Source organism: Solanum stenotomum, chromosome 9 (genome assembly GCF_019186545.1).
Source record: "Solanum stenotomum isolate F172 chromosome 9, ASM1918654v1, whole genome shotgun sequence".
NCBI classification, from domain to species: domain Eukaryota; kingdom Viridiplantae; phylum Streptophyta; class Magnoliopsida; order Solanales; family Solanaceae; genus Solanum; species Solanum stenotomum.
This window is the reverse complement of record NC_064290.1, coordinates 35,535-47,402: the sequence shown is the minus strand read 5'-3', so window position 1 is coordinate 47,402 and position 11,868 is coordinate 35,535. Positions and strand designations below refer to the sequence as shown.

Below are 11,868 nucleotides of genomic sequence, written 5' to 3'. Positions count from 1 at the left end.
TGAACTGTGGGAGCTACTAATAACCGACATAAAACCACATGAGCTAAATGTGGAGTCCGATGTATACGCCCCATCGAGAGGACCCAATATACCCTGCCAGAGGTATAGAGGCATGCTGGCGTGATCACTAAACTGATGTTGCCCACAGAGGGGACTTACACCTACGTGGCTCGTAGTTCTGGGACTATATGGGTACGCTGAAACCCTAGTCCAACTCGGTATTATGCTACTCCCAATGAATTAAGTGGTTAACTAGTTATGACTGAATTTCTGTAAATACTGGATAGCTCGAAACTGAACATGCAAACTGAGAATGCAACAATTAATCTGATAATGATGCATTCATAAACTGAGGCATGTATAACTGAATACTGAAATATCTGACCTAGCATGTGTAATTCAAGAACTAAAAAAATACATAGCTAGGGTTCTGAAATTCATGCAATAAACTGAGCAATAACATGATAATCTGATTTGGAACATTTAAATAACTATATCATGATGATCTGTTGAAATTCTAGAAACCCTAAGTCTGTTCATAATCATGGAGTCAAGAATCTGACTGAATTTTAGGGACCTAATGGGCGAAAGGAACCCACTAGTGAAATCCCACATACCTGGTGACGAATTCCACGGAGAAATCTTTCGATTTCGGGGCTAGAACTGAAGAAACCTTGTTGCGTTCTTGAACTAAGGTTCTTGACCTTTTTCTCCTCTCTTGCTTCTAATTTTCTAAGTTTTGATTAATGATTTTGACTAAGGTAAGTTCTAATTATGTTTCTAGGTTTAAACTGATTAAAACCTCATGATTTAGGGTCTAAACGATGTATCTTAGGGGTTAAACGAAATAGGAAAAGACCAAAAGATCCCTGAATTAACTGTTGTCGGAGTGATCGACGGAATGGACTGACGGTCCGTCAATCAATCGACGGTCCGTTGATTGGATCCGTAGGTCGAGTCTGCCCGACAGGGCTTCACTAAAACGGGCATAAATTTTTACTCGGAGGTCGGAATTTAGCAAACTCAGTGGAGTTGGAAAGATAATTCAATTATCTATCTAACCATAGGTCATAGGACACATAATACGTTTTGTGCTAAAAGTTATGATCATCTGAAGTTGACCCCTCAATATTTTTCATCTAACTAGTTGCTAACCTCATCTACGGTCAGACCTACGGACCGTGGATCGAATGACGGTCCGTGCTGGTCAACCGTAGTTCGGGACTGAAGCTGGGCTTTTAGGGCATCGATCCACGGACACGAACTACGGTCCGTGACCTGACCTACGGACCGTAAGTCCGGCCGTAGGTCAATACTTAGCCAAATTTTCTGACTGAGTTCTGGGGAAGTTTTCTGTCACGAACCACGGACCTGCAGGACGGACCGTGAGTCCATCTACGGTCCGTGGATGGTGTCCGTGAGTGCCACCTGTAACACCAGAAATCTGAAATCTCTATTTTCGGATACGGGGTGTTACAAAATGGAATCATTATTATTTTATTTAGTAAAAGAGTAAATGAGCAAGAAAAAGTAAAAAAAAATAAAATTATTATTATAGCATTTTAATTTATAGTAGAGGCAAAATGGTAATCAAACTTTGAAATCAAAATGATAATTCAACTGTGAATTTCTAAATTTTAATATAAATTTATATCCAATTTTAAATTTTAACGGGTGCACACATATCTTAGAACTTTCTTTGGTCTATAATTAATACTTTTCCACATAATAAAATTAAAAGCCTAGATATTAAACTCATTAATGACCAATAATAAGCTTTGTGTGACCCATAAAGCAAGTCATCTATGATACAAACTTCTATTTTGTATTTTCTTATAGATGAATATTATCATTCTTTACTAAAAAAAAAAAAAAGAATAGTATTACTCAATTCATCAAAGCATTGTGTTGATTAAAATGTCCGGTCACATGTGTATCTTGTAAACAAACCTTTTGCAATTTAAGGGCAAATAATGCCCGAAAAGAATTTTAAAAAATCACTTAAGGAAGTTCAAAATATTAAAAGACAAATGACATCAAAATATGGAAGCAGAAGAAGAAGAATGACAAATTTGATTTCATATTTATTGTTCCAAGGATTCAGGATGATAACTAAATTTAAAGTTTGTAACTATATCGAGTTGAAAATCGGAAACAAATGAATTATAAAGGATTAAAATCTTGTAATGGAAAAAAGAAAGCAAGTGTGAGGAGTTGATGATATATATTGCTAAGCAAGTTTCCACGTTCTGATGAATAAATAGCAAATAGTAACTTTTTTATTGTTGGCGTCAAACATATTAACAGAAAATATTGTTTCTTCTATACCTGTATTCAATCTACTTTTCTTTTTTTCTGCTGCTTTTGTTTCTTCTTCTTGATTAGCAGCTTCCAACACTTTTTTGTTCGCAGCTTCCAACTCTCTTTTCTTCTAATGTTGAATTGTGCAATTCATCCAATTTAATGTGATTAGCATCCATCTTAAATAGTATTAGATAATGACCTTTTAAATTCAACTTTTAATTCCGAAACTGATTTCTACATGGAAATTGACCCCTCATATTCAATTTTTAATTCTGTATAGTAGAGGCTATTCAAAATTCAAACATTCATTCTATCCAAAATTCAAACATTCATTTAATAATTCTTGGTAGCATTTTAATTGCAAAAGAATTATGTTTATTTAATTTATATAATCCAATGAATTTGGTCAACATTAAATTACTTTTTCCAACTTTCTATCTTCTCCACATTCTCGACAAAATGATTAATTGGTGATGTAGAGAATTAATGTTATTTTGAATGGGAAAAGTTTTTAAAATAATGATTATTAATAAATTAGATATTTAATTATATTGTATTTTATTTTAGGGGCAAAATGGTAATCTAACTTTGAGGTTAGAAGCTTCCCACTTTTAGTAATATATGATATGATATGATTTTCACACATGAAACTCAAAAATATAATATAGAAGTTACTGAACATTACATTTCATTAATTATTATCTCATACACCATAAAAAAGTTATGCTAGAATTGAAAATGTTGCAATATTTGACATTACGCAACCATATTTGGTTCCTTCAAATCCAAAATCTTAAGCATATTGTTTTACCTTGGTCCCGATAAAATTGAAGGAAATTTTGAACTGATAATGACTTCCCTCTCTTGGTTGCCTGCCCCAACCTCAGGTACATGTGTGAAATCATAATTCAAGTTGGTTTCAACAGTCACCAAACCTTCCAATGCCTTAACCACCAATGACATGGAAGGCCTCTTGGAAAAATCACCCTGAAGACACCATGCAGCGAGGCTCATCATTTCTGTCACTGCTTCCCTGTGGAGCTGCATATCCTCATTTTTGTCAACCATATCAATGAGCTGCTCTTGTTCCGCTTTTCTCCTAAATACACTCAGCAAATGGACATCTTCTTCATCAGGTTGAGACCAATCCAAATTCTTTTGCCCACAGAGAATTTCCAAAAGGACAATTTCAAAAGCATAAACATCAACTTTCTCAGTGATTACCGAGCTCAACCATTCAGGAGCTAAATAACCCCGTGTTCCTCTCATTCTAGTCACAACTTTGCTTTTGTCTTTCTCAATTAGCTTCGACAACCCAAAATCTGATATCTTAGCATTGAAATACTGATCTAGAAGGATGTTTTGTGGTTTGATGTCCAAATGAATTATCTTATGGCTGCAATCCTCATGTAGATAAGCTAATCCTTTCGCAATATCTGATATTATCCTCTGCCTTGTGTTCCATGTAAGCCCATTTTCTTGATTTTCATGTGTAAACCACCTATCCAGCGATCCATTCACCATGTACTCATAAATTAGAAGCCTGTGGCTTTTTTCGGCACAAAATCCAATGAGTTTTACCAGATTGATATGGTGAATGCCACTGACTGCCTTTACTTCTGTTAAGAATGATTCCTTTACTTGACCTACACCATCCAGATTCTTCACAGCTATTTTAGTTCCATTTCTCAGTGTTCCTTCATAAACACAGCCAAATCCTCCTTCCCCGAGCTTTCTACTGAAATCATCTGTAATTATTTTCAGCTCATTGTAAGAGAATCGAGTTAGTATTCCCGGTAAGATTGGTGCTAGATCCAAAATATCCGCAGCCTTTCTGGACTCATGTGCCTTCTTTCTGAAAATAACAAAGCAAGTAGCTATGCTTAAAATTATCCCGAAGAAAGCTGCAAGAGTAGATCCAATTATCACTTTGAAAGGTCTTGATTTCTTTCCTCCAGAAAGAGGAATGATTAGAGACTGAGTCTGCGCCTTTGAGGTATTCTGCACCTTAAGAAACACTGTCTTGCCTCTTCCTTCTTCGCTGTCTTTGAGAGAGAAAACTTCATTCAGTAACAAACAGTGCTCTCCTTCCCAACCATATTCAAAAACAGCAGCTTTGCAAGAACAGTTATTCAGACAGGCCCTTTTGCAATCTTCCAAATTTGTCTGCGCAAGCCACAATTTGCTCGAATTTAGTTCCTGATCAATGTTAAATGAAAAATATGTGGTATTCTTGAGCTCTACGAAACTATGATACTGCAAAGAGTTGCAGTAAATGGAAGTCAGCTGCGAACATCCAAGTTCTGGTTTCCTCTCTGAAAATGGCCTGAAGAAGTTCTCCTGTAGCGGACAAGTACATTGCCCGTTATTTGTACAAATGCTATAACTTCCACATACCATTGGGTACCCACAGTTTTCTACATATGGCGACAAAATGTCAGATACTTCGCTCCAATCATCTACAGACCATTGGTATACCTTTATATGTCCATCAGGCCCTATCTTCATGAATTGAGCTGCTGATTTATTAGGAGATTGTAAAGCATTAAAGGTTTGACCATCAAATCTGTGATAAGGACTATCTTCAAAATATGAAGTGTAGTAGTATTGAGGTGGAACTGTATCTGTGTAAGCAGCCCAGCTTCCATTGAGAACAGTAAGAGAAAACAAACCTTGACTCCGATTGGTTGCTGAAACGCTTGCTATGAGCTTCTGCCCGGAAACCAAATTCTGCCCTGGAAGCAAAGAGTCTGTAGGATGATCAAAAGACTGCCAAATTGCGCGATTTCTCTTATCAAAGAGAACAAGATTTCCCATTTCTGTCAAGTTTATGCCAGAAACAGATTTCCCAATTGTATCAGTGGACCAAACAAGAGTACCATCGGAGTCTGTCAAGACCAAGTTGCCATCATTGCCTAGTTGCAAGGTTGCATTCAATTTCACTGGATGGTTCCTGTTTGCAGACCAAACTAACTGGGCTTTATATATCATACCGTTCTCCTCGTTGTAGTTGATGTGGTACAAAAGGATACCAAGAAGGCATTCGGTGACAAAGAAATTGCAGTAGAAGCCACAGAGGAATCGTGAGCCAGCATTTCTTCGCTGAAGTATGGGTGTCACCAAACCAAAGATGCCGTCGGTGGAATTAATAACATCAAGAGAGGGCCTGTTGATCCAGAAAGAGGAAATCCCGGCAAGCCCTGCAGTAGAATTCAAAGGAGTGAAGTTGTAGTCCTGTAAAGGTTGCGATATAGCAAATCGAGACGAACATAAGAGGAGATAAATGAAGAGAAGGATAGGAAAATACTTTCTCTTTTCTACAAACATTTTTTTCTAAAATATATGAGTTCTTTCTGTTGTGCCTTTTTTGGGGATATGACCTCTCTTTAGACTTAGCATAAATCAGTTTTAAATTAACTAGGTTCTCATTTTCAATCTTTGCTTAGTTTAAAGGCATCACATTTAAATTCTTCCATTCGGTTGACATCTAACACTATTTTCAGCAGCAAACTTTGACTATAGCATACAATATTTTCTCATTTTATTTTACTAAAATTTGAAAATTAGCATGAAGTTGGCTTTCAATTATCAACGGCGTAGACAAATACTCATAATTCCATTAGTTTTGATTTCTCAATTTGCAGCAACAACCAAATTGATATAAATTTATTTAATTATTTATCTTTATCTTTATATAAATTTTAAATTTTTAAAAATGTTTATATCATGTTAATTTTAAGTAATTCTTTAACAAAAAGTCACTTTTAAATTTTTAGTTTTCAATTTAATATACTACCTGGTATATATATTGTTAAACTGCTTTCACTTTCATGTTAATTACAATAAATATTTTAAATTGTAATTAATCATTAAATAAAATTACACATTACATAATTAATTTAGAATGTAAAAAATATGTTACAATGCAACTGTTGATAAATTGTTTAAATTAATGGATTTTTCAAAAATAATTTGTATATATTGGTTGTGATTTATATCCCTTGAAATAGTATAAAAGTTCAACGGATAATAAAAGGTATTTCATTACTAATAGGATTGTAAGTTGTAACAATTAGAGAAAAAATAAATAATTTAATCACGACAAAATTGACCTTATAATTGCTATTAAAAAGGAGTAAAAAAACGTGATTTACTATTTTGTAGTAACCATATTTAGTGAGTTTGCAAATAATTTTTTTAATGTAATTTTGATACATTTATTAATTTTTTATTAATCATTTTTTAGAATTTGTGTACAAGTGGGAATGTAATGGGAAGTTTAAAACTCACTATTTAAATTCTAATTATGATTAAAATTTAATTTAATTTTTGAAAAGAAAACATGTTAATATTTAAAATTTTAAAACAGATCAATCAATTTTTTTAAAAATTTTAATTTTTTTTATTTAAATATACTTCAAATTTCAATTATTTTTTTTAAAAAAATGGTTGTACAAAGTTAATTTTAATTGATTGTTTGATGAGAATTAATTTTAAAATTTAAAATTTTAAATAATAATAACAAAATATATTTCAACTCATACTCTTCATAAACACTACAAATACCACTTTGTAAAAAATGAAAAATATATATTTGATTTAAGATGACTATGGATAAATTAAAATGTTATTAACACAGTTTTTCATTATTTATAATATTGTGCAACAGTGGATGGGTAATGGGAAGTTATGAAACTTTTCTTTTTCATTAATATTAATATATTCATTATAGCAAAAATTTAAAGGGATTTGTAAAATTCATAATAATTAAAATAAATAATTATGCATAAACAAATCTCTTTGAAACTGATTTTATTTTTATGTAAATTTCAAAATTAAATTAGATTACCACAATTTTAAAGTGGTAAAATATCTATACACAAATAAATAATAATGTACACAATTTTTTTTATCTCCTAATTGTGGAGCAAAACTACACCTCCATTGATGTAAATTGCAAAAGAAAAAAAAGACACCTTTCATGAGATTGGTCATGTTCTCAATACGAACTCATTGTCTATCAGTAGAATGTCAGCCAATAATGCTTCCTAAGATGCATACAGAGAATTTTACTTTCATAAATATTGTTCTTCTACTTGACTTCCACAAATAATTCACCCCAAAAGAAGATGAAGATAAGAAAAATAAAAATAATTCAACAAATAACTTTTCACATTTGAAGAAGAATAGATCCATTAATTGTTTAATTGAATTTAGTTATATATATATATATATATATATATATATATATAGCGAGAGAGAATAAAGATAATAGATGGAGCAGTTTTAGATAACCACTTTAAATTCAAATTTAAAAAATAACTATTTTAAATTAAAATTACGTGTGTTGTTTATATAATTTGAAAAAAAAAATACATTTAAAATCATTTTTTTAAAAAAATATTTAATTATATCTTCATTTAACTGTTTCTTGTTAATTAGTGGATAATTTTGCTATTTATTTATTTAAAATGGCTTATGGATAATGTTTTAAATTATTTATTATTTTTCTTCATTTAACAGTTTTTTGTTAATTCATGGACGGTTTTGGTATTTTTTTTTTTTGTTTAAAATGGCGGATGGACAATGTTTTTTTAATTTTATTAAGTCTTTTCTACTTTTTATAAAAATATAAAGCAATACTATTTAAATAATAAAAGATAAAATAAATCAATACTATTCTTTTAATAAAAGATAATTAGAGAATTTTAGAGATACAATTAAAGTGGCACTATTTCCCCCCTTTTTAAATTAATGTTAATTTCCGTATGTTTTTTTTCCTTTTTAAAATTGTTATTCTTTTAATAAAAGATAATTAGAAAACTTTAGCGATATAATTTAAAAGTTTTTGAGGACATATGGAACTGTAGTTTTGTTTTTTTTTTTTAAATGCATTTTTTTAAAATCATTGAATCTATTGTATACTAAAAAAAAAAATCAAATTTTTACTAATTTATAAACTGTATTTAAATAAAAGTTAAATTTGTTTTTAGAAATACTGACATTGTCAGTAATTGTGTAAGTTGATGACATGTGTCTATTTTTATTTTTTTTAAATTTATAGATAGATAATATTTATATAATAATTAATTATTAATTATTTAAAATTACAAAAATTTGTAGCGCTGACATGTAGTGTTTTTTCGTCTCCTATTATATACTAGTTTTGGGACACATGCATTGCACGTGTGTCCCATGTTAATTTTTATATATTCATTAGAACAATTACATGTACATGCATGTAACGAATAATAAAATGCAACAATTACAAATAAAATTTTAAAATTGTGACAAGAAGCATCAAATGAGGAATCTTATTTTAATGTTTAAAATTTATCAACAAACTGTAGATTTAGAACTTTAGATAGTAATTAGCTAATTTGCATTATATATAGTCACAAAAGATTAATTTTAGCCTAAATAAAAATACACTTAGAACAATAAGAAATTTATAGAAAATCAAATTAAAGAAGTTTAATAGAGAGACAACACATACAAAAAAATAAACACAGAAAAAAACATGCAACAACATACACATCCTTTTTAAGACTTTAATCATAACAATATGTATATGAAAAAAGAAATACAAAATCACTATATATTTTTTTGAGTTTTTGCTGACACTTCTCCCATAAGCAATTATAATTCAAAAGTCTTCTTCATTTAGTTAAAGTATGAATCAATGATATAAGCGGTATACTATTTAAACTATAGAATGAAAAGAATAACCTTAGTTAGGGTACTCATGAAACAAATAAAGATGAATTTATATGGATAAAAATAGGGTAATTAGATAGTGTAAGTTATGAAGATGAATATATTATTCCTTATCACAATGAAAAGAAAGAATACAATGACTCCAATTTTTATTCAAAATAATAGAAGCAATTAAAGTTGCACCAAGTAGCTTGTCTAAATTATTATCGATGAAACATTGCAAAATCCTCCATCTTTTCGATCAGCATTCCTTTAATAAAATGAAGGAATAATTTACATTTAGAGATTAAAATAATCATTCAATCTTTTGTGGGCATTATGGTCTTTATATATTCATTTAACTCAATGGTCTCATAATAAAATAATTTATTTTTTAGTATAAAGAAAAATATTTTTAAAAATGGAACTATTTTAGTCTTTAAAAGGGTGGAAATGCCTAATATATTTTTATGAATATTTTGTCTTTCAACTTTTTGACTTAACATTTTCAGATTTTTAATATTTAGTGTAGCATATAGAATTATTACTGATATGAAGCTAAAAATATATATATTTAATTATTATTTGTCTCACATTTATTATTTATATCTGTCCTTTTTGAGCATTAATTTTATGGATTGTGTTAAATAATGTAATTTATTTGTTGAAATAAATTGGTATAAAGTTAAAGAAGTTTGAAGCTAAAACGAATTAATGATGAAAGATTAAAAAAGGAAATTAAGCAGACAACTTAATGTATTAAACTTTATAAAATAATATATATTTTTGGTGGAAGTAGAATTGGAATTGGAATTGAAAATTCCACGTGGCATCATATGAAGAACGAAGATGGGCAGGAAACTCGGCAGAGCACTGTTTACGCCTACAGGAATTCTTATTCCGCTTGGATTTGGATTCCTAATTTGTTTTGAACTCAATTATTTTATTTGGGATTTTCTACATCTATTAATAGTCCATAGAAATAATTAATCAATCTAGAGGAGGCAGAGGTGAAGATCAAGGTATCAAAGTATAAAGTTGTCAATACTTTTTAGGGTCTTCTTATTTTCTTAGACATTAGTAGCTAAAGCCCTTGTCCTAGGGCTGTAGCTACGGATTGAATGTTGATTATTTAAGGTTTTTGAATTAATTTTTGGTTGTCATTATAAGTTACTTCTATATTCTTGTTTTAGTATTATCCTTGCACACCATAAGATAAATATATTGTCTTATCTTAAAATCGAGAGAGAAGAGGATAGATAGACCAGAGTATAGAGAGCTTGGTCCACACATTAGATTGAGGTGATTAGTATTTAGGAGTGACGCCCAGACGAATACCTTGCTTGGTTACGAAATAGGATGAAATATAAATCACTACTAAAAAAATAGTAAATACCGACCCAAAAATTTCCGACCTCAAATGGAGGTCGGTAATTTCCGACCTCCGGAGGTCGGTATTTACAAGTAGTCGGTTTTTATGCAAAATAAAGTGGCAAAACCAAATTCCGACCTCTGGAGGTCGGAATTTTTCCCGGAAAAAATGAATTACAATAAAAATACCGACCTCATGAGGTCGGTATTTTTTATATTTAATTGAGAAAATTATACCGACATCAAGAGGTCGGTTTTTATTGTAATTCATTAAAAATTCCGACCTCCTGAGGTCGGAATTTTTTCTCAANGGTATTTTTATTTCATCTAATTACTTTTAAAAGCGACATCCGGAGGTCGGTTTACAGAAAGCGGGAAAATCAAATTCCGACCTCTAGAGGTCGGAATTTTTCCCAAAAAAAATGAATTACAATAAAAACCGACCTCTTGATGTTAGTATTAAACAAATAAATAAATAACAATATTTTATTTTTTCTCAATAGGTTTTGTGTAAAATAAAAAACAAAAAAAATTATAATACCGACTTCCGTATGTCGGTAAAATTAAATAGTAAAATAAATTAATATAAAATACCGACCTCATGAGGTCGGTATTTTTTATATTTAATTTAGAAAATAATACGACATCAAGAGGTCGGTTTTTATTGTAATTCATTAAAAATTCCAACCTCCTGAGGTCGAAATTTTTTCTCAATTAAATATTTTATAATACCGACTTCCGAATGTCGGTAAAATTAAATAGTATGTAATTAAAATACCGACCTCATGAGGTCGGTATTTTTATTTCATCTAATTACTATTAATTAAAGCGACATCCGGAGGTCGGTATTTTTATATTCATCTAATTACTTTTAAAAGCGACATCCGGAGGTCGGTTTGCGGTTTGAGGGTAAACCAAATTCCGACCTCAAGAGGTCGGAATTTTTCCTAGAAAATGAATTACAATAAAAACCGATCACTTGATGTCGGTATTATTTTCTATTTTGATTTAATTTTATTTAAATCATCTTCCGGAGGACAACTTTGTGTTATGTAATAAATTAATATTTTCAATTAACTTAAAATAAATTGTCCTCCGAATGACGGTTTTATACAAGTTAAAAAATAATTTAATTTAAAATACCAACCTCCCGATGTCAATATTATTTAATTAACATGATTAGTTTTATTTATCATAAAATTTAATGTGATACCGATCTCATGACATCGGTGTTTTTTATTAAATCTACTTACTTTCAATAAAAGCGACATCCGGAGGTCGGTTTGTTTAAAATATTCCTATTAATACTCATAATTTTGCTATTGTGCATAATACTAAAATTTCATTTTACACCTACAATTAATTGTTCAAAAAGTGTAACAATTTTGTATACTTTTATAAATAAAAAGTTAGAATTCGTGGAATAAATAAAAAAATATCTATAATCCATATTTAGAGTGTGAAACTACGTTGATACGAATTAGGAGATAATTATAC

General features: G+C 30.2%; 2 protein-coding genes across 2 annotated transcripts in view; both read right to left on the bottom strand.

The window, feature by feature from the left end:
* Window positions 1-5,722, bottom strand: part of LOC125875611 (G-type lectin S-receptor-like serine/threonine-protein kinase SD2-5) — a 22,294-nt gene extending 16,572 nt beyond the window's left edge. Inside the window, exon 1 of the mRNA XM_049556602.1 lies at window positions 5,685-5,722. The gene's annotated coding sequence lies outside the window, so the exon portion shown is untranslated. The remainder of the gene's footprint in view (window positions 1-5,684) is intronic.
* Window positions 3,112-5,631, bottom strand: LOC125875612 (G-type lectin S-receptor-like serine/threonine-protein kinase SD2-5). Its single transcript, XM_049556603.1, has one exon. It carries the CDS (start codon window positions 5,629-5,631, stop codon window positions 3,112-3,114), a length of 2,520 nt encoding a protein of 839 aa, XP_049412560.1.
* Window positions 5,723-11,868: the final 6,146 nt, after the last annotated feature.